This window comes from Suncus etruscus, chromosome 1 (genome assembly GCF_024139225.1).
Source record: "Suncus etruscus isolate mSunEtr1 chromosome 1, mSunEtr1.pri.cur, whole genome shotgun sequence".
Lineage (NCBI taxonomy): Eukaryota > Metazoa > Chordata > Mammalia > Eulipotyphla > Soricidae > Suncus > Suncus etruscus.
This window is the reverse complement of record NC_064848.1, coordinates 45380835-45405650: the sequence shown is the minus strand read 5'-3', so window position 1 is coordinate 45405650 and position 24816 is coordinate 45380835. Positions and strand designations below refer to the sequence as shown.

At 34.2% G+C, this 24816-nt stretch overlaps 1 protein-coding gene across 1 annotated transcript in view; it reads right to left on the bottom strand.

The window, feature by feature from the left end:
- ADAMTSL1 (ADAMTS like 1) overlaps positions 1-24816 on the bottom strand; it is a 503362-nt gene that overhangs the window by 300879 nt on the left and 177667 nt on the right. Inside the window, 2 exon segments of the mRNA XM_049769401.1 lie at positions 3030-3187; positions 7832-7906. Coding sequence (XP_049625358.1) covers positions 3030-3187; positions 7832-7906 — 233 coding nt within the window.

Sequence of the window (24816 nt, the reverse complement as noted above, 5' to 3'; positions counted from 1 at the left end):
AGAAATCACTCCTGGCTTGGGGGAACATATGGGAGGCCGGGATGCGAACCACCGTCCATCCTGGATCTGCTGCGTGCAAAGCAAATGCCCTACAACTGTGCTATTGCTCTAGACCCATTCATGTTATTATTTATGTTAACATAGTGAGGTCATCAAATGGGGTACATCTGTATATAATGTACAAATTACTATAATAAACACAGCCTACTTACTAAAGAAGATATTTATTTATGTGAGGTATCTAAAAATATCAAAATATTCTTTTAACCCATTTTATCAAATGTTTATATTTACAGTAAAAAAGAAATATATTCTTCAAAACAACACAGAATACAGAAGACAGTTTTGGTTCAAAAGTAAAGAGATGTGATTTTGTTATGATTTATCCATGAAAGCTCAAGCTTTTGGTAGAAGGAATGAGACTATTTACTTGTAGTAGAATGAAGATGTCAGCATCTGTCATTTTTTTAGTAATTGGCAAAGTAACTTACTGTTCCTGAGTTGTGTTAGTATTTATGGGTTCTTATGGAAACATGATAACAAAGATGATTTTGTTCTTGTCCTCATGTACTATGCGGTGAGATATAATGTTAACAGGAATTTAGCATCAAATCCAGAATGCTTCTGGAAGGAGGAAATTCTGCATATGAATTAGTAAAAAAAAAAGATTGAAATATTATAGAGAAGACTGTTGCTAATAAAAGATGCTGCATTGGTGGGAGGGAAATGGGATATTGACTGAAGTTAAATTCATACTTGTGGTGTTATAGACCTGAAACTCTATCATGAACAATTTTTTAAAACACACTAACGAATAAAGAAAATATGGTTTGTGAAAGCACATGATATTAGAAGGCCCGTCACTTGGGTAAAATCATCAAGAAAAAAAAAGCTCTCATTAGAAAGAGAATCCAGTTTATCAAGAATCGTAGTGCTATGCTATGGAAATGTGATTTAATTTCAAAATCAAGGACTAGCAGTGAGGGAAACGAAAGATTATTAATAGAGGAGTTATAGTTTTATAACAAACAATCTGAAGGAAGCATATTAAAGGCATCAGAGCTTAAAAAGTTATTCAAAGTTGGAATAGTTCAGGTTCTAAAAATATGCAGTTCTGAACTTTTTATAAAAACTGACAGCAAGGAGAAAGAATAGCCTTGAAAAAATGGCATAGAATTAAGTTATAAAACTTAAAGTCTGGGGGTGGGAGTGGTGGCGCAAGGGGTAAGGCATCTGCTTTGCTCGCGCTAACCTAGGACGGACCACAGTTTGATTCGCCCAGTGTCCCATATGGTCCCCCAAGCCAGGAGCGATTTCTGAGTGCATAGCCTGGAGTAATCCTCGATCATAGCTGGGTTTGGCCCCGAAACCAAAAAAAAAAAATCAACAACAACAACAACACACAAAAACTTAATGTCTGATGAGAAGTGTATAGGAAAGGGGAAATTGGCAATGCTCAGAGATTTCTGACTTGGTTGGTAGATAGTGTTTTATCCTACAAGACAAAAAATAAAGGAGATAATATAGGTTTCTAAGTTTTAACATATTAAAACTCTTTGTACTAATAGAACATCCAAATGGTGATGTGTAGAAGGCAACTAGATATATGAACTGCATCTGATAATGCTTTGGACTATTAAAGTATGAATAATATTAATTGATTTTATATTTTCAGTTTGTCCATTAATTTTTGGAAGGTCATTAAGGAAGTTAATAGTTTATTTAGTAGTACTTTAGGAGCTTCAAAAAGACATGTATCTTTTATTTTATATTTTGACCCATTTTTGTTTGTTTGTTTTAACCTTTTGGGACTTACTAGCTCTGTTCAGGGTTTACTGCTGGCTTTGTGCCCAGGAAAATCAGATGGGGTGCTGGGATCAAATTCAAGCAAAGTAGTATTTACAGTACTCTCTTTCTAGCCCTGTAGTGGCCTGTTTAAACAAAATCAATTTCCTATAGCATTATTTCTATGTGAGATCTTCTTGATTGTAAGTTATGTTTCACATTCATGTGGTTGGTGTCTGGATAGATTAAAAAGACCTACCAATCAGATGGAAACAGAGGAAGGTACTCTGAATGTAACCCTTTGTCCATCCAGTTTCACTGCCTATCACATTTTCCTATAAGCATTCTTACTTTCAGCTGCCATAGGGTCATCAAGCTTAAATCAAATGTCCTCTGACTCCAGGTTCCATGATGAAAATTTTATGGAGTCCTGGATATATTACAAATTTTACAGCTTTACAGTAGAAATATTTCATGTTCCACTGACCTACTGAGAAAAAAAATCTTAAATATTCTTTTTGTGGTTTGGAGTCACACCCGGCAGTGCTCAGGGGTTTCTCCTGGCTCCTTGCTCAGAAATTGCTCCTGGCAGCCATGGGGGACCATATGGGACGCCGGGATTCGAACCAATGACCTTTTGCATGAAAGGCAAACGCCTTACCTCCATGCTATCTCTTCGGCCCTAAATATTCTTAAATGATCTTCTATTGTGTACATTTTTCCCTACAAAACGTGTATGTTGCTTTTAGCAATGTGTTTCATATTATTTTTAAAAATTGGGTAGCTCTGATAGAAGGAAACATCTTAGTCTTGTTGCCAGTAGAAGAGAAAACTGGATTTGTACTTGGAAGCATGACCAAGCCTATGTATCATCACTTTGTCTTATCCTTTAACTAAGGACACCTATATAAATCAATGGCTATATCTTGTTCTTAAAACAGTTTATAACCCCCTAGCACTGATAAAGTATTTTTAGTGGGTATATAATATGTCTACAAATACACATAATATATGTGTATTATATAATTATTCACATAAGGTCTTTTCTAGATCCTTGAAAATGTTTTATGCTCTTGCATAGTTCTGGATATAGCTCAACACCCTTGAATTAAACATTTTCTGAGTAATAGATTCTAAATCTATGTCAAAAATAAAATTCTTCTTCATTCAGGTTATAAATAATATCAGTTCGAATGTGGCTTTGAAAAAAATGAACGATTTTTTTTCAATCCATATGAGCTTACCTTGACAATGAAATCTGCTGTGAGTGGTCCAGTCATTCTTAGTATCTCTTTCTCTGGAAATTTCTGGAACTCCACACTAGAATTGTCCACAAGAAAGGTGCCCGTGGAACCAAGACTGTTTTCATCCTTAGTCCCCTGGAGGGTTTTTGTTTCCAGATCTACACATGAAGATGTGAGAAAGATATTCCCAGGGATACAACAGTCCACATGAAAACACATTTTATGCGACAAAATATAAAGCTATATAACAGAGAATTATCATTCTTTATATGGCTGACACATTTGAACTTGTGATATAAAAATAAACAAGCACTTGTGACAAATTAGGCATCTCAGAGACAGATAAAATTATTTTAAAATGATCTTTAAAATAATTTAATCTGAAAATTTTACCAAAATCTTAGCTCACATTTGTTGTAGTCAGGGCACTCCAAATTTTCATCATCAAATTCTTCTGATTACAACATCTTGCAAGTTTTTGCATAAATATAATCTTGCATTTAACATACTCTTCTGACTATAATATCTTCAAAATTTTCATATATACAGATATTTTTGTTTTGCCAACCAGTGGTTGAAAATTATAGGCCTAGAATATCCCTTATTTTTTATTTTGTTCTGTAAGAATCAGAGCATACTTCTGAGTTCCCTTACCAGTGGTGTGATTTTTATATTACTTAAAATTTATGTATTTCTTTTTGTTTATTCATGTTGTCTGTTATGTAGCACATGTATGCTATCATCCAAATGAAGAAAGTAGTTACTTAAACACAGATTAATTCTCCTTCTTACTTATCTATCTTTTTTAAATTTTATTTTATCTAAACCATTGTGATTTACAAAGTCCCTCATAGTTAGGTTTTAGACATACAGTGAATCAGGGTCAATCCCACCATCAGTGTACATTTTCCCCCACTAATGTTCTTAAAATGTATCCCATATTACTATCCTTTGCCCCCCAGCTTGCCAGTATAGTAGGCCTATTTTAAGTTTAGATTGTAAAAGTTTGGGTCTCTTAATTCCATTGTTGTTGACTTTGGCTTGGATATTTAGTTCAGTCCTTTTTTGTATTTTTAATCTCCACCAATACAACTGAGACCACTAGGCCCCTGACCCCCATCTTTCTATATTTGTGTTTCTCCTCCACTCAGTTTCTTTCATACTCCTTGCTATCTCTGGGGCCAAAGGTGTTTGATACAATTTCTAATTAGACCATTGCATTTATTCATACAGTTATTCTAAATATCACATATAAGTCATATCATTCTGTATTTATCCTTCTTTTGCTTACTTCATTTAACACAATATCTTCCAATTCTATTCATGATGCAGCAAATTGCATCATTTCTTACAGCTATTATATGAACTAAATCTTCATGATCTACTCATTTGTTCTTTTTTTATAAAAAACTTTTCTAATGCTAAATTGTGTTCTGTGTACACAAATTATATTTCTGCTTTGTTTTGTTTTGCCAAACTTTGGAGGTCCTCAAGGGCTACTTCTAGCTCTGTGCATACGAGTAAATCCTGGTAGGGCTCAAGGGACCATGTAGTGTCCGAGATTTAAATCATGATTAGTGAAATGAAAGACAAATGCTTAATTTTTATTCTATCTCTCTGGTTCCAAATTTTATTTCTTAAGTGCATAATTAATAAAGAATTCCTTATTCCTAAAGCATTACATTCTGAATTTGGACAATGGCAATGCTTTTGAAGTGTCATTTTTATTTTGTAAAAAATTTGGACATCTTGCAGATGGGGCAATTATAATGTGTATTTCAGGGCAGGTTAAATTAAATTATTATGCAAGCCAGATTAATTTAGAATAATTTCTCTTTTCAGGAAGGGAGTTAGGATAACAATAATTCCAAATTTACACAGTAGTTTATTTAGCAAATAAAAATGTGTGCTGAAAGGGCAGAAAAAGGAGAGTGGCAGGGAAATTGTGGACATTAGTAGCAGGAAATGTACTCTGGTGAATGATGTATAATGTATGGCTTAAACTCAATAATGAACAACTTTTTAGTTGTGAAAACAACAATAACTGTATTATGAACAACTTTCTGAACTATGGTATTTAAATAAATTAATTTTAAAAACATAAAGAAAATTGAGAAAATGGATGTTTTGGAGGGACTCAGTCTCCTAGCTTATTCCTAATCACAATAAATTCTTTTTATATGTTTGTGTGATAGTGGGGTGAATCAAAACCTCATGTGAGGTATACACTCCACTGTGCAGTGACAACCCCAGAATTCACACTGAACACCTGAAGATAACATATGCATATATTATATAAATAAGTTATGAATATATGTCATAGATATATCTTAAGGTATGTTATGAGGTATGTATTATATGTAACAAAATCTAATATATATTTTAATGAGAGGATTTCCAAGTTAAGGACATTGTTCTAAGGACTCTAGAGATATGAAAGTTCCTGAAGTACTTTTTAATAAATTATTTTATGTGTCTTTGGTGCCAAATTATCTATGGCAAGGAAGATCAATAAATGGGGATACATGTGTTCAAATATTGGTTTGTGATCTTCAGATGATGTCTTTGTAGTCTCCATGTCACTACAGCATAATTTTAATGTAGAATCTGACACATGGAAAAAATATTAACATGAAGAACCACAGTTATTATTATCAAGGGAAAAGCAAATGTCTGATTCTCCTTATACTAACCTCCCCTCTTTGAACTGACTTACATGCATGCATTTGCTCTCATTTGTGATAATATCTCCAGGATATAAACTAGTTTTTAAAAAAAATTATGTAGGTTTAAAATGATCTGATATTATGATTTCTTTTAATCACCAGGTCTTCTAGCTTCTTTTTCAAAGTATTTCTAACTATAAAAATGGGCAAGGCTTGAATCATACTGGTTTTAGCAACTGAGTTGCTGCTAACTACTGAGTAAGATAATGGACTGACTTCTGAGAGAGAAGGTAAAAAAATTCAAGAAAAATAATAAAATGTATTCGCATTAATTATTAATTGTTTCTGATTTATGTTTCAAATATAAAACTCAGAAAAAAATTACCCAATATTAGCAATAGTAGGTCAGTTGGAAAAAATGAGCATATTATAATTTGCAGTTTTATCTATCAAATCCTTGGAACAATTAAACTAAAAAGATGAATTCAACCAAACAGACCAATTATTCCTATTTAAAATGGTCACATAATTAGAAAAACTTGGGGTAAGTGCATTTTTTAATTGAGTTTTCTTTTTAAATCTATTCTTTCTTTTCTTTTGCATTGTAGTGTCAGTCCCCTCACTTTTGATTTGGATGTTTTATGTTAGCTTGTCACTATTGAGAAAAATACTGTTCTCAAGAAAAGTTGTTGTATCAGCCAGCAGTTACCTTTAGCCAACTGATACAAGAAAAAATTATTTGAAAGGTAATAGTGTACACACATATCATTGCTTGACAAGTGATTGTATTTTGGTGGCTTGTTCAGGGTTTGGAAAGAACTTGGATCCATATCAAGAGAAAACTTGCTCATACTGACTGGCTTTGCCTAAACTACATTTCTTAAATCTTTACTTCACATGACCTTTCAAATCCCACCTCTCCTATGAAATCTATTTTTATTTTTATGAAGACTCCAGCAGGTTATCTGAACTTTTATAGACTTCAATTTGTCTTCCTCTTGTTTGTCTTTCTCGAATGATTTCATTCATAATCCTCTTGCCAAAAGATAATGTTTGCTACCTAAATTGGTTTCCTAGTTATGTGTGTGGGAGAGGAGAAGGAGCAGAAGATGATAGATGGCTCCTCAGGGTCCCAGGAATAATCACAGTGGGGAAAATCACAAAAATGCTCAGAGGAAGTGTAATCTTCCAATGAAATGGAATTTTACAGAAAAAAAGCAAATATCCTCTATAGTTCATTGTTAAAATCCTTTAAATTTCTGGCTAGTAATTCACAAGTTTATATAGAAACAACAATAAATAGTCCTAGAAAAAGAAAATAATGTGGATGTATGTTATTGTCTTGATGTGACTGAAGGCAAATTTTTGCACAGAAAATATGGTGTGGGCAGCTACTATTCCATCTTTGAGGTACTCTCCAGTTTTAAATTCCAGTAGCTATCTTCAAGATAGTAGGGTCTTTTATTATCACACTATGCAGGATATATTTAAGATCATGTATTTCCTATGAATAATAGTGTTAAGGTAGTTTGGTATTTCTTTGTCTCCTGAATTGATAAAGTTATAGAAAACAAAACGAGAGTAGGATATAAAAGGAAAAAATCAGAAGAAGGAAAGAAAAAGTTAAAAGAAAGAAGTAAAGCAACTGGACAGATAGTAGAATGTCTTGCACATGTCTAAACTCAGTTCTATCCCAGGCATCACAGATGGTCCTTGAGAACTACCAGAAGCGATACTTGAGCAGAGCCTAGAAGAGTAAAAGCCCCGAGCATTGCCCAGAAACAAAAAATAAAGAAGCAAAAAAGGACAGATGAGGGAAGAAACAGACTGAATGGTGGAGTAAAGAGAAAATGAGAAATGATAGTTATAAAGAAAAACCATGTTCTTAACTCATGAATAATGTATCATCTATTTTGTAGGTTTTTTTCATGATGGCTGTGGTTAGAGATAATTGCTACCAAAGTTCTACTATCTCATAAGGCAACCACAAAAAAGATAAACAGAAACATTCAAGATATCATGTTATGATGGATTAAAAAGATTTGTACTTCAGTATTATATTATTTTCTGAGAATAAAAAAATTGATAATGATAAAATTTTCCAATCTCTAAAAGAAAACAGTATAGTTTACTTACACAAGTGATCTGGACCTTTTAAGACAAGGCGAACGTGCCTACTTCCATAGGGAATAGCCACCACAGTGTCATCCACTAGAGAGAAATAAAGCAAAACCTTTTAAAGCAAATAATTATAAAATTATCATCACAAACACAAAAATATATTCCCACCATGATACAGTTTTATAAAAAGTGTTTGAGAACTGTGTTCACAATATTTGTGACTCAAAATTCCCCTTAGTCTAAATTACATGTACTTAAGAATGTTTATGATAATACTGAAACCCAACTATGAACATTTTTGTAACCACGGTACTTAAAAAAGAAATTATTATAAAAAAATAGAAATGTTTATAATTAGTAAATTCATGAAAGATTTGGCCTTCCAAATATGAATTTCACTATGCTAAAAATCTATTTGCAAATTTTAATTTCTGATTTAAAAATTGTCTTCTACTATTAAATAGCTGTAGATCAAAGAAAATAGGATCATAGAAGGAAATTAACTTCTAATGTTCAAAAGATAACATATTAAAACGTCAGATTTTCTTGGAAAATATCTAGAATATTCATATGTATTTGTGTTTTTTAAATCCTTCAAGGGCAGAAATCTTGCATTCTAGTACTTAAAAAATAGCCTATGCATAATTAACACCTAATACTACCGAGTGTTCCTGAGATGGTTAGAAACATTTCCTAAAATTGTCTTATTTGTTTTTTTTTTTCAAAAAGAACTAGAATGAGTACAGTTCATGGAGAAGTGGATTGCTTATAGTAGTAATTTTGGTGGAAATTAATCTCAATTACAGTTATAAGAATTTCACCTTATTGAAACAAGCAATAAATCACATACAGGCCAAACACATACTAGTATTCTGATTTCGAACTCTATCTGTGACAATAGCTTCTATTTTTACTGTGTAGTTGAATATTATTTTCATCTACATTATCCTGTTTACTTCTTCATCCAAAACTTTTAACAATAGTAAAAATAGTGCTACCATCTCCATTTTGCAGGCATTTTAAAATTTATTAGCACATTATAAACTTTGTGAGATTCTGGTTTTTGCATATTTTCAATATGAAACATTAGTCTATCATTAGAAGAATTTAAATAATTTAAATAAATAATGAGAATATAAAAAAGCAGGCGATTTCTCTGAAACTTACATAATAATAAAGCATTAAATCTTAAAAATCCATCAACATGTGCTTCTGTTTCCAAATTTTTTAAGTAAAGAAAATAATGCTTTCCAATACTTTTGTAAGTAGAGATATGTATACTTCATATAGATATACAGCCTGAAACATAGGAGTGTTTGATAAGTAGAGCTTCTCTCTTTGTTCTAGATATACTTAAGGACAGAAATCAAAAAGCTTATTTTGTGGTTTGTTTTTAAACACCTTAAGGACCCTACCATATAGTCAGTTGAATGAATCATAAGAATCAAATGCTCTCAATTCTTTTCCTTAAGGGGTTGCATTTATGAAGTTTTGTGCAATACTGAATGTTCTACTCATGCCACGACTTTCTGGACACTTTTAATAATACGCATTGTGAAGGAAAGTTTGAATTTCAGAGAGTTCAGAGTTTATGGCATCTATCTATCATCTATCTATCTATCTATCTATCTATCTATCTATCTATCTATCTATCTATCTATCTATCTATCTATCTATCATCTATCTCTCTGTATCTATCTATCTAGATATATCACAACACATCAGAAGAAAATAAAAGAAAACAAAAAATCATATTGAGTACACCAAGATTTAAAAGCATTGCATAAGGACATGGATTTTTAACTTTACAAAAGAAATTCAAAGCAGCAAAAATAATGGAATTTCTAGAAATAAAAAAGTCTTTGTTTATCTACAGGTCAAATAAAGTGCAAGTAAAAGGGAAGCTTTCTGTTTGGTGCTGTAGTGCTCAGCTGCAGTCTTCCAACCCACTCATGATTCAGGCAGCCTCCCTCATTTTTTTTTTAAATAAACTCTTTAAGAGAATAACTGTGACATGCACAGTTACAAAGTTTTTCATGATTGAGTTTCAGCCATACAATGCACAATACCCTTCACCAGTGTACATTTCCTGCCACCAATGTTCTTAATTTTCCTTTCACCCTCCAACCGCCTCCCCCCCCTCCCCCCCGCTTCCCTGGCCATCTTGTGGCAGACATCTTCCTCCCTCCCTGTCTCCTTCCCTCTTTTCCTCCCTCTCTCTTTTTCTTTCTTTCTTTCTCTCTCCTCTCTCCCTTCCTCTCTCTTTTTTATTTCTTTTAGATGTGTTTGAAATATCGTTACTGTAATGTTATTACTCATATCATCACTGTATAATATATATTATAGAGAATTTATATTATAATATATGATAATATATAATATATATTTTATATACTATATATTGCATAATATATATACTGTAATGTCATCATTCATATCAATCATATCACTCTTTTCAGCACCCAGTTCTTATCAAGTGATCATTTCCAACCAGTATTTTCTCTGCCCTATCTGCACTTTCCCTTTATTTGTGGCAAGTTTCTACCATGGACTAGTCCTACTTGCCCTCATCTCTATCGACTGTATAATATCACAATAATCTTTTATTTATTTTTATATCCCACAAATGAGTTTGATCCTTCTATATCTCTCCCTTTCCCTTTGACTCATTTCATTCAGCATAATATTCTCCATATACAACCATAAATAAGCAAATTTCAAGACTTCATTTTTTGTAACACGTGGTAGTATTCCATTGTGTAGATTTACCATAGTTTTCTTTATTTACTCGTTTGTTCTTTTAGGTTTAGGTCAGATTTTGGTTATTTTTAGGTTTCATTTAGGTTATTTACAGATTCTGGCTCTTGTAAATAATGCTGTGATGAACATAGGGATGCAGAAGGCTTTCCTGCATTGTGCTTTTGTGTTCCTAGACTATATCACTAGGAATGATATTGCTGGGAGCTCAATTTCTAGTGTTTTGAGAAATGCCTATATTGTTTTCCAAAAAGGCTGGACCAGTCTATATCCCTCGAAGTGGTATTACTGGATCATATAAAGAATCAATTTCTATTTTTTGAGGAAAATCCATATTTTCATATTTTTTAAAGAGTCACCCTCCCTCTTATTCTGGTAAAAAGTTAGTCAAATTCCACATTCTTAGGCATTCATACTATATTTGATTGATGTAGTATACACTGAAAACTATATGATAATGAACCCAGAAAGCAGTCAGGGGAAGAAGGTGGAATGAAAAGAGTAGACTGAGGAGAAAATTAATGTCTCCTGATGCCTTCCATTGCCTTTTTAGAAAGAAATATGAATCTAGTCAGATTAGTTCAAACTTGATTAATAAGTGACACATAAGAGTGCTTATAGTGTCGTGGCCTTTTGTTTATGGGTCTAAACAGGACTAGTGGTCAGATGACAGGTCATGAGTTAATCAGGAAAATTATGATTTTTCCACATAATTAATTTTCAATTCTTATTGAAACCACTGTTAATTACAAGTCTTCCAGAGTTGTATTCAGGTACATAGTGACAGTGAATTAGGACCACTCCCACCACTGTGTTGATCTCCCTCCTCCTTAGTTCCTAGTATGCATGCCATACCTCCACCTTTAACCTGCTGGACTGCTAGTTTAACTGGTCCATTTTGTGTATATATTGTTATAGTTTGGTTCTCTTGATTCTATTGTCATAGACTTTGGTTTGGGTATTTAGGTTTGACCATTTTTTATTTTCACTCAGTGCTCATAAAACTGCTTGGCCCCTGAATCCCATATACCTTTTTCCCCCTCAATTTGTAGGAAGACATATAAATATGAGGCAGAACAAGATGATTCATGTCCCAGGGTTCAGTATAAAAAAAAAAGCAGGATCCCTTATCTAGAATCTATACATATCAATAAAATTAAAAGAAAAAAAAGAAAAAATATGGTAAATATTTTGTGTAAATGTGGTAAATTTTTTGTGTGTTTTGTTTTTGCATAGGCATAGTAAACATTAGAAAAATTAGACAGGAAATTTCCTTGGCCTAAGAGATACAGAATGTCTTTACCCTTGAAGTACACTGTCATGGACTGTCTACAGGACATGCTAGGTGTCAAACCTCTAAGTTTTTCTTTATGCCAGGAAATGTTCTGCTCAGTCACAGTTGTCAAAATCAGTCTTCTGTAATTAGATATCTTATTTTTTGCACATGTCCTAGGATAATGCTGAAGATAGAGTCTTTCTTTATAGTCCCAGGAAAAGTTCTGCTCAATAAAAGTTGTTATAGTCAATCTTCTGTAATTAATGATCTTGGTTTTTGCACAGATCCTAGGATGGAGAGTCTTCTGATTTCATTCACTGTTAGGTGATGAGGTAGGGCAACTTTCCCTTAGATCAAATTGCTACTGTTTCCTTGTCGTCAGGGTGTCATATGAACATACCCTGGTGCAAGTTGGTGCCAAAGCAGTAGGAGGGCACCCCCAGGGGTACCAGATTTCTGATGCTGGTGCAGGAAACTGTGCCAGTTCTAAGGTTGTTTATCCACATAAATTTTTGACTGACTTCTAGTGTCATGTTCCTTGCTAGGTTCCAGAACTCCAAGAAAGAAAGGAAAACCTCCATAAGTTGGACCCTATAAAAGAGATAGGATTAAAAATATGTGGGAAAAACTGTCAGTATATTTGTTGTTTGGAGGTTACACCCAGTTGTGCTCAGGGATACCCTTTGCTTTGTGCTCAAGGATTACTCCTGCTAGGCTTGGGAAACCTTATAGGATAACAGGGATTGAACGTGGGTTACTGGGTGTAGGTCAAGTTAATATGTAACTGATCCCAAGTGGTGATATTTTTGTTTGCGAGACAATCTGGGCATGATGTTCAGGGTTACTCTTGGCTCTAAAAGCAGCAATCATCCCTGATGTTGCTTAGGGATCCATTAAGGCTTTGGATATTAAATCTAGGCCTGCCACATGCAAGACAATTGTCTTACCTTCATTACTATCTCTCCAGTCCCACTAACAACTATATTCTGCTCATGAAAATTTCCAAAGCACATTAATATATTTTTCAGAAGTTTTGAACAAAAGACATCTATTTAATACTTTCTATACCAGTGTTAATAATAATAAACAATGTGTTGACCAAGGAAACGTTTTATATATTATCTAGCAGCATCAGTTGATACAAATCAACTGGAAATATTTTAAGAAAAGATACTCTCTTGTGTATCTGAAGAAATAACTAAGTAGTTTAGCAAGATTATTCTGCAATTATATACTTGCAAATTTGATGCAAATGTGATGCAGTGTATGTGGTACTACATACCACATATGCATGTGTTACCCACTGAAAAACTATAACTAACAAAGATATATGTGACCACCACAGTCAAGAAGTATATCCCGGGGCTGGAGAGATAGCATCAAGGTAAGGTGTTTGCCTTTCATGCAGAAGGTCGGTGGTTCAAATCCCAGCATCCCATTTGGTCCCCTGAACCTACTAGGAGCAATTTCTGAGCATAGAGAGCCAGGAGTAACCCCTGAGTGCTGCTGGATCTGACCCAAAAACCAAAAAAAAAAAAAAAAAAAAAAGAAGAAAAGTATATCCCCTGGGGAATGATGGTACAACAAAAAGATAAAGTACTTTGAATATGACAGTTCATTTCATTTTCTTCATGCTTATTAAAATGTAAATCATTATGCATAAATTGACTGGGATATTCTTTAGTGTGGCATCTAACACCATCCTGTGCAGAGAGAACCATGTGATTCTAGAAATTGAACCAGAGTCAACTAAATGCAAAAAATCATAATCCTTGTACTATATCTTTAGTCTCTTGAAAAAGTTATTGTTGATACAGAAGTCTAAATTTATATAATAAAAAACTCCTCAAGAATGAAAGACTAATTTTAAATAGGCCTGCAATGAATTAAAAAATAAAAATAAAATGAAGCTGAATACTTGTACCTCACATAAGTTTTGCATAGTATATCACACAGTTTATGACAGTATAAATACACAAAAATGGTCAGTTCTTATTTTCAACTGGCTAGTTAAAAGTTCTGGACACATCATATTTGAGTTATCCTGAGAAGAAATAAATGAGATATGCCTTCACATTATAAAAGTTTATAATTTAACAGACTTTTTAGGAAAATATCAGGAAGTGGAAATTAGGAGCTAGGTAGAGTTCCTAACCTGAGAAGACAAATAAGAGACAAAAAAACAAGGTGGGTGGACAGAACTTAATGGACAGAACAATAGAAAGGAGACACATCTGGCGATTTTGGATAGTTATAGGCATACAGCAACTTACTTATATTGATCTGTATAAGCCTGTAAGAAATCACCTTATTTATAAATTTTTATTTATTTATTTATTATAAAAGTAAAAATATTTGTGCATATTGGTCAGGAAAGACTTGCAGAACTAGATTCAAATTTCCATTTTAAAAATGTTTGAGGATGAAAAGGTGACACAAATTAAGGTGTGGTAAGAAATCACCTTCTTCTTTTTCTTTTTCTTTCTTTTTTTTTGGGGGGGGGCACACCTGGTGACACTCAGGGGTTACTACTGGTTATGCATTCAGAAATCGCTGCCAGCTGGGGGGACTATATGGGATGCCAGCAGATCGAACTGTGGTACGTCCTAGGTTAGCCACGTGCAAGGCAAATGCTCTACCGCTTGCGTCACTACACCAGCCCCAGAAATCACCTTCTTTGGGGAAAAGACTGGAGCAAAGAATTATAAATACAAGTCTATAGCACTCATAGACAGTTAGGAATAGTAGTTTGTGTCACTGCTCAGGCGGGTAAAGTAAATAATTCATGGGATGTTGGGAACTCAGAATAATCTTGTATAGCATAATTAGCACTAGCCCAGACATGGCTTGAGTCCTATGTAACACAGATTAAGACCCAAAGGATCAAATAGATTCCATGTAATTTAATTGCTCTTTACTGAAAGTCATAAATATGTGATACAAAATAAAATACAAAAATATCTAGTCTCTAACTAGGTAAAAATTTTTTTAATGTCTGGAATCTATTTTTTAAGATAACCAAGAATAAAAATAAACCAAAAAGTATAGTTCATACTGAAAATAAAAATCAATTAACAAAACAGAAAAAAACATTAAAATAGTTACTATAACTATATCCCATATGTTCAAAAAGTATGTACAAGATGGAAATTTCTAGCTCAGAATATTTCAATGGTGAATGCTATCAAATATTTAAAAAAAAAAACCCAACATCATTCTTATACAATTTCTTCCTGGAAATAGAAGTAGTATCATTATCCACTTCAATGCATGAGGTCACTCATAACCAAACCACAAGAGATGCCATAAGAAAAGGATACCACAAATATCTTTCATGAATAGATATAAAAAAATCCTCAAACAAACTCTGATAAATCAAATCCAGTTACCTAAAGAGTAATATAATATGACTGAATAGAATTTACACTGAAATGCAAAGCTGGCTCTTAGTTTGAAAAACAATTAATGTTATCCATCACAAAAGCTTGAAAAAGGAAAACCACTTGACCAAATCAATTGAGGCTAAAAGAAGGATGACAGAATTCAACATTCATTTATTATAATAAATCTCAGCAAACTAGGAAAGAAGATAGCTTTTTTAGTGAACAAAGAGCCGTGACAAAATTTCTATAGCCACTGCTTCCATTATTGCCACTTCACCAATGGACCAACTTCACCACTGCTCTATGCTTTTCTGCTGAGACATAATCTGATCAAGGCATGCTGGTAATTGGACGACACCACCTGCACTATTTTGGTGTGATTGCAGACTCCTCTTCCACTACTGCTTTCCTATACTTCCCATAGCCCTGCTTTTGTTTGTTTGTTTGTTTGTTTTTGGACCACAGCTGGTGATGCTCAGGGGTTACTCCTGGCTATGTACTCAGAAATCACTCCTGGCTTGGGGACCATATGGGACACTGGGGATGGAGCTGAGGTCCGTCCTGGGTCAGCCGCATGTGAGGCAAATGCCCTACCACTCCGATATTGCTCTGGCTCCTCATAGTCCTATTTTTATAGCCAAAAATAAACTCCACAAAAACTTCAGTCTCAGCTATAGTGTTTAGAATGTGGAATATAGTGTTTATAGTGTGGAATCCAGGGCACCTTTTTTATTATTATTGTTATCCCTATAGGAACACACTAATTTAGACTCCAATGTGTATTGAAGCCACCTAATGTTCAAAAACAAAAAAAGTGACAGAATGACCAACTAGCAACAAGAGCTTATTAATCCTTCTCACAATGAGTTTATTGTGAGATATGATAATTTTCACAAATTTTCTTCTTGCTGTACTCTTTTGTTCTCCCTTTTCTTTTTATTAAAAATTTCAATCCCACTCATCTGGAAACAAATACATTATTAACAAATATATATAAAACATATAGCCAATCATCCTTCATAGGGAGAAACAATGCCTTTATTTGTAAGATGATAAGATAAGGATATCTACTAGTATCGCATTTATTCAATAATGTGATTAACATCTTTGCTAGTACATTAAGATAATAAAAACATGAGGCAGGAGCGATAGCATGGAAGTAGGGCATTTGCCTTGTATGCAGAAGAACAGGGTTTGAATCCCGGCATCCCATATGGTCCCCTGAACCTGCCTGGAGCGATTTCTGAGGGTAGAACCAGGAGTAACCCTTGAGTGCTGCTCTGTGCGACCCAGAAACCAAAACCAAAACAAACTAAAAAAAAAAAAAGATAATAAAAACAAATAAGTAGCTTAAAAGTTGAAAAGGAAGGTCTACAACAACAACAACAACAACAACAACAAGTACTAGCCTAGCTTTTGGTCTATGATCTGTTCAACAAACAAGATCTCCAATTTCAAAAGTCTGACTGAGACAATTGCAACTGAATGGGTCTTCCGGAAGCATAATGAAAGACTCTATCCCAGGCTCCATCATAGGAGCAATGTAATGACCAAGACCACCAACTACAGAAGATGGAGTAAAACGACACCGAAGAAACAGAACTGCTAGAACCACAAAGAAAGACTTCATCATAAGCTCCATTCCTTGAGCTGTACAGACACCAAGATCTCTAGATACAGAGGTCCGATTTTACCATTCATGATGAAGCAGTAGTCTTCTATACACCAAAAAAACACTGAGGGAAGAGTAAATGATCATGCAAGGAGTTAATCCCATGACAGTATACTTCAGGGATAGAGAAACCCTGTATCTCCTAGGGAATTCCCTCTATAATATCCCCAATAGTTACTGTGCCTATGCAGGGAGAAAAAGAAAAAAAAAAGCACAAAATAATCATTTTTACACATATAAATTTATTGATTGATCAATTTTTATTGACGTCTTTATTTTGGTGTTGATATTGAAGTTGATGTCTCCGATTTTATTTTATTCTATTTTATTTTATTTTATTTTATTTTATCTTTCTCTTTCTTTTTGTACTCTGGCATGGTTTGATTTCAGAACTAAGACTGTTGTGTGGTGCTTGTCTTTATTGCTGTAGTGCTCACTGGATATTTAATTTGATATTTCATTCTGTATTGATGTGGTGTTTCAATTACCTTTTTCATGTCCTCGCTCAAACTGAGGTTAAAAGCCTCTAGAAGGACTCTGCTATTTTCAGCTTATTTTACTTATTTTTATTTTTTCTTACTTTTACTCCATTCTATTGCTTTTCTTTCCTTCAAACAAAACCACATAACTCGAATTATCGAGCTCCACCTCTCAAATAGAGGGGGAAACAAGGGAGGGTACCAGGACCAAACAGATATATGACCTCTAATAGTAAGCTAGACAAAGAGGGACCACCAACTCTAGCAGCCCGGGGGGTAATGATGGGGGCTGTGGGTTGCAGGAATGAAACTGGGATAGGGGGAGGACAAATTGGTGATGGTTATTCCCCTGATTCAATGTTAATATGTACCTAAAATACTACTGTGAAAGGTATGTAAGCCAATATGATCAAAATAAAAATCAAAAAAAAAAAAGAAAAAAGAAAAAGAAAAGGAAGGTCTAAGATTGTCACTCTGTAAACAGGATACTTTAGAAAGAAAATTCAAATTTTCTTTACATGTATAGCTTGTCAGATTTATAAATATACTTGGATGACATACCAAAAAAAACAGTAATATACAGCTTGAGAAAGCATTATTAACATTATTATAAATCACAGAATATCAATCAAGAAAACTAAGAAAATATATAATATATAATATATAATAATATATAATATATATAATATATATAATATATAATATATAATAATATATAATATATATTATATATAATAATATAATTATATATAATATATATAATATATATTATATATAATTATATATAATATATATAATTGTATATGCAGAAATAGACTGTTGAATTAAACAAATGGAAATAATATGAAAGTCTAAATGATTTACTATAATAAATATATCCCATATCAACATAAAAACTAACATAACTATAATCTATCAGCCATTTATTAATTTTTGGTCGGCTACAGTCAGCAGTGCTCAGGGCTTATTCCTGGTTCTGTGCTTGGGACATTAATGTGTCTAAAGATGCAGGGGTGGCTAGAGCAATAGCACAGTGGGTAGGGTGTTTGCCTTGCACCTGGCTGACTCAGGTTTGATCTCTGGCATCTCATATGGTCCCCCAAGCCTGCCAGGACTGTTTTATGAGCACAGAGCCAGGAGTAACCTAGAAGCTTTGTGAGGTGTGGCCCCAAAACAAAACGAAACAAAAATAGATACAGGGGATAGCAGCTAGGTTAACCTTGTACAAACAAGTGTCATGCCTGTTGTACTATTGTTCCAGCCCCTATAAGCCATGTTTGAATAGTACTGTAATGAATATTTACAATTCTTTTTCTGAATAGAGTTTTTGTATCCTTGGGGAGATGCCCAGAAGTTGAATTACTGGATCATATGAAGCCTTAATTTGAGTTCTTATAAAAATGTCTATATAGTTTTCCAAAAGGCAAAACCAGTTGATATTTCAACAGGCAGGCAGTAGACAAGTTTCTTTTTTTACACATTTATACTATTATTGGTTTTGTTCTTTCATTGTTTATATTTTTGGGGGTCATACCTAGTAGTGCTCAGGGCATACTCTATTGTTTTTATAAGGTATCATATTTCTCACTTTATTTTGAAGCCTTGCTTATTGTCAGTCGTGAGTATTCACTTACATTCTCATAAATCTAAAGTCATTAAATCTAAAGTCTTGGCCAACAATTTGTCACATGAAAAGTGATATATATTATATATATGTATATGCATATATATAACACAGGAAAACTAATAAAATCAGAAACCTCAGTTCAGAGGCTGAACATTGTTAAACAGTAAAATTATTAGTAATTTCTAGGAGGCTTGGAGTTTTGGTGCTACTCCTGACTTCTCAAGGTTTACATTTGGCTCTGCATTTAGGGATCACTCCTGGCTGAGCTTGGGTACCTTATGTGGTGTTGCAGATTGAACACAGAGTAGCCCTGTGCAAGGCAAGGGCCCTTCTTACCTGCTATACCATTTCTCTCCACCTCTGGTGAATTTGTTTTGTTTTGTTTTTGGGTGTCACATCTGGCAGCGCTCAGGGGTTACTCCTGGCTCTGCACTCAGAAATCGCTCTTGTCAGGCTCGGGGACCATATAGGATGCCAGAACCACAGTCTGTCCTGGGTCAGCTGCATGCAAGGCAAAATGCCCTAGAGCTGTGCTATCTCTTTGGCCCCCACCTCTGGTGAATTTTTGATATAAGTTGTTTACTAAGAATATAAAAATATATTTCTCTTACAAAATTTGCTTCTTGAAATACTAATTTTTAGAGAAACTTTTCATTTGGGATTTTAAATTTTTAAGTGATTTCAATCTGTTAGAATTTTTTTCTATCTGTTACTCTTCAGGAAACCGTGATTATATTTATGAGAAGCAATCTTCATGCATACTTGAGTTTGATACAGTTGTTAGAAGTTGAACTACATACATGGGCTAGTGTATATAGTTCTCTGGGCATACTAGACTTTGTGCTCAATTTATCACTCCTGAATGGGATTGGGGACCACATGGGGTGTTGGGAATTGAATCCAGATTAGCTACAAGTGAGGCAAATATTCTACCTACTGCATTATTTTTCATTAAGGGTCAGTAGATATTTTTGCGTGGATTATTTTTAAAATGTATTAAATCTATGAAGTAAAATCCAAGCAGTTGGATACATGATGCCATAGCTTTTATTTTAATGACAGCCTTTTCTTTCTTAGTGGCACATATAATGGAACATCTTTCAGTCATATTTTATAAATCATCTTTACATCTTTTGCATATATTACAAATAATGTAATATATTCAGAACTGCTTAACCCATTAGGTATCAAGACCAACCTCCTACCCCAATAAGCCATCACCTAGCTCCCAAGTGAAGGGACACCCACTCAGACCCACGACTTGTCCTCTGGCAAGAAACTACAACAAACACCCCTGCTGACTCATGCTGTGCGACTCTTCTCACCCCTCCCAAATGTGGACTGTTGTTTGATACCAGACTCAGCTCCAGAAGGATCCCCAGCACAAGAACTCTACCCAAGCACTTTCTGCCACAAATCTCTTCTCAATCTCAAGAAGACAAGGGTGTGTGATGAAAATGTGCCCTAGATTCCATACCCCACAAGAAAATCTCAAAAGACAATGGGGAAGCCTATATTTCTTTGATAAGTTTAAGACCTATATAATACTACCTCTTAATCTCTTTATCCCTAAATGTAAGGTAGTCTCCTGTATCACTTTACTTCCTTAATTTTTAAATTTATTTTTTAATGTTTTTCTTTTATATATGTGTGAGTATGTATGTGTATGTATGTATGTATGTATGTATATATGTATGTGTATATATATATATATATATATATATATATATATATATTCTGGTCTTGTTTCTGTTTTCTTTTCTTCCTTAACTCCATTTGTATTAGTTCTCCTTGATACAAAAACCTACAAGAAAAAGTTTTGCCTGGGATAATAGCTCAGGTCAAAACCAGGGCACAGAGGAATGGAGCCTGACAGTCTCACCCCCAAATGCACCAGCAATATAATATAACCATTTTTTCTTGCAAAGGCATACTAAAGAAAGGGAAAATTTACATATAAAAACAAGCTCTTATCTTCTATGGATAAGAACTCATACACTTTACAATACAGGGGCACCTCCCACCTTGAACATATGTCATGTGGACCCAATGTAGATTCCAGGTGATTAGCAGCAACCATCCAACCCCAAACCCGAGATCTCAGACATAGAACCAACATACTTCTCCGCCACAGCTTCAGGAATCAATCTCCCTTGGGACATTACTAATACAGCTCTGACACCAACATGTGCCAGTTTTGATAAGATATCCTGACAATGAGGAAATAGCAACAACTTGGTCTAAGACAGGTAGTCTTACCTCACCTCCTAACAATAAGATGAAATTAGAAGAACTGTTATCACTGTTATCATTTGATCTGTACAAAAGCCAAATTCGCAATCTATGGAAGACTGACTGTGACAACCATGACTGGGCAGAACTTATCTTGAGACAAACAAAAAGGACCTTAGTCTAGGCCTTGGCCTATGATATATACAACAACCAAGATCTCTAATTCCAGAGGTCTGACTGAAACAACTGCAACAGAGCAGATCTTCTGGAAACACAATGAAAGACTCTATCCTAGACTTTGTTCTAGGATCGGGGCAAAAACCAAGATCACCAATTAAAGAAGACTGATTAAAACAACAGTGATGGATCACAACTCAGAGAACTGTAAAGAAAGACTCTATCCTAGGCTCCATCCTTTGACATGTGCAAATATCAAGGTCTATAGCTACAGAGGCGTGATTTTATCATCCATGACAGAGCAGAAGTTTGCAGACACCACAGAATGACGTAGGGGAGAGTAAAAGAGCATTTACAGAGTTGTAGTTATTCCCATGACAGTATACTTCAAGGGTGGGGAAACCCTGTATCCCTAGGCCAAGGGAATTCCCTTTCTAATCTCCTCAATATTTACTGTGCCTATCAGAGAGAGAGAGAGAGAGAGAGAGAGAGAGAGAGAGAGAGAGAGAGAGAGAAGCACAGATTAATTATTTTTAGTTTTGTTATTGTTGTTGCTTGTTGTTTTTTTCTTGAGCTTTGTTTTGTTTTTATTTCAGGACTGTGGTTATTGTGTGATTGTTGTCTATATTGCTGTGGTGCTTTTCGAGTTTTTTATTTAATTTTTAAATCTTTTTTTTGTATTGTTGTTATGTTTTTTTCCTTTATCCTTTCTTCTGTTAAATTGATAGATATAGCCTCTAGATGGACTTCTCCCATTTTTTACTTGTTTGATTTTTACCCCATTTTATTATGTTATTAGTTGTTTTTCCTTTTCTTCAAACAGAACCACACAACTTGAACCATCTTGTTCCTCCTCACAAATGGAGGGGGAAATAATGGAGGGTACCAAGACCAAACAGTTGTATGAACATTAAGTAGAAATAAAAAGTGATCAGACTTAAACACCAAATTCAAAGCTAATGACAACAGAATCAACACCCAATTTACAACATACTAGACACAGAGAGGACCACTTATACTAGCAGTCTGGGGGATAAAAGAAGGGGATATGGGATGCATGCTGGGAACAGGGGTGGAGGGAGGACAACATTGGTGGTGGGAACAACCCTGATTCAATATCATTATGTACCTAAAATATTACTGTGAAAGGTTTGTAATCCACTTTGATTAAAATATAAAATATATATATTCAGAACTGAATACTTCTTAGCTTCACCATTAGAACCTGCTCCAAGATTCATTCTCTAAAATTGGCTTACTTAAACAGCGTTTTTACTTATCTTTAGATTTCATAGTTTGACAGTAGAGTTCACTAACAACAAAAATGATCCTTTATAAAAGTATATTTTGAACCAAATTGAGTACAGAGGTAAGGCATATATGCCTTGCACACAGGCAATGTGGGTGTGATTCCAGTCATCCCATATGGTCCCCTCAGCCCACCAGTAGTAATTCCTGACTGTGAAGTAAGGAGTATTGCCTGAATATTTGCTGTGTGACCCAAAAGCCAAAATGAAAGAAAGACAGGCAGGTAGACAGAAGACAGAAAGACATAGAGAAGGAAGACAAGAAGACAAAAAGGAAGGAAGGAAAAGAAGGATGGAAGGAAAGAAAGACGGAAGGAAAGAAGGAAAGAATGAGAAAGAAAAAAGAATGAAAGAAAGAAGGAAAGAGGAAGAAAGAAAAGAAAGAGAAAGAAGGAAAAGAATGAAAAAGAAAAATATAAAGAAAGAAAGAAAAGAAAGAAGAAAGAAAAAGAAAAAAGAATTTAGAAAGGAGGAAAAAAGAATATTGGATCAGCTTTTGGCTCCAAATCCTCTGTCTATTTCTCACTGTATTCATACTAAATGCCCATATCCTTACACAATTCTACAATATCTGAGTCATTTTTAACCTTTCTTCACAACAATTCCGGTCTTATCATTTTCTCTATTTGTCCATAAATTCATTTTATATTAGTCACTGAGCTGTGCTCTTCAAGAATTGTGCCAATAATGCAGCTACTTTAAGGGCCTTTGTATTTATATTTCTTTTAGATTGAATCCTCTTCTGCCTGATCATTGCATGATATTCTACCAAGACATCCTTGAAAATTTTGGCTCTAATGCTATCTTACTAGTACATACTTTCCTAACTCAATACATTTCCCAACTGAATAAAATTGCAACTCCCCTTCAACATCCTTAGCTGGCAGTCCCTACCTGTCTCCAGCATTCTTCCTTGTTTTACTTTTTCCTGAAGACTTCTATTACCATCTGATATGTATGTATACTTGTAGACACAAATGTATTCATTCCTTTTTATTTTTATCTGTTTTCATTTGCCCTAGTATGTAAGTCTCAAGAGAAAAACTTTTGTCTGTTTTGCTTTTTCTCATTCTAGCATTAAGACAACTAACATATTGCAGGTGTGAAAGTAATTTCTTCTGTAGTTTAATGAGTGAGTAATTTGTAAAATATCTTTTTAGAATAAATTTTAATGGAATCACCACAAGGTACATAGTTAAAAATATTTGTGATTTAGATTTAGTCATACAATGTCCATCATTTATCTCTTCACAATGCACATTTTTCCACCACTAATGTCTCCAGTTTCCTTCTCACTATTCCAATTCTTCCCCCTGCCTGCCTCTATAGTAGATAGTAGACATTTTTCTTCTTCTTTCTCACTCTGTTTGACTCTTGCTTCTCTATATTTTGGACACTGCGGTTTGCAATATTGTTAGTGAAGGGGTACCAAACATATCACTTAACCTCCTTTCAGCATCCAGTCCTTGTCCAGTGGTCATTTCCAACTATCATTGTCATAGTGGTCTCATCTCACTTCTATTCCCTAACTGCAGCCCCCGCCCTCTTTGTATCAGCTTCCTACCATATACCCACCTTCCTGGCCCTTGTAAATTAGTAAATTTTAGCTAAATGAATGAGAGGCTTATATAAAGTTTCCTACACACACACACACACACACACACACACACACACACACACACACACACAATGCAATCGGGTACAAGGTGAAAGTTTCTTTAAGGTTTTGTCCTTTCTTCATAAAATCCATATGTTTCACATTATAATATATAAATTTGCATTTTATTATAAACATGCCTTCAAAAATCTTTGAGAAAGAGTGATATTTTGAGAGTATGTTTCCCCAGAGCCATTATAAATCAACATAAATCAATAGCTGAATAGCACAGCCAGATATTAGTGATTTCATTTTATCTCGCTACAAATGAAGTGTTTCTGACCCTTGACACACAGGTGATTTTAAAATTTGCAGATAGATATGAAGGTTTTACATAATGTGAGATGTTAAGTTAATGGCAAATATGCTGCCTCTCAGTCTAAGTATATTCTGAGCATACTTGAAAATCTATAGAATGTTCCCTAAAACACAT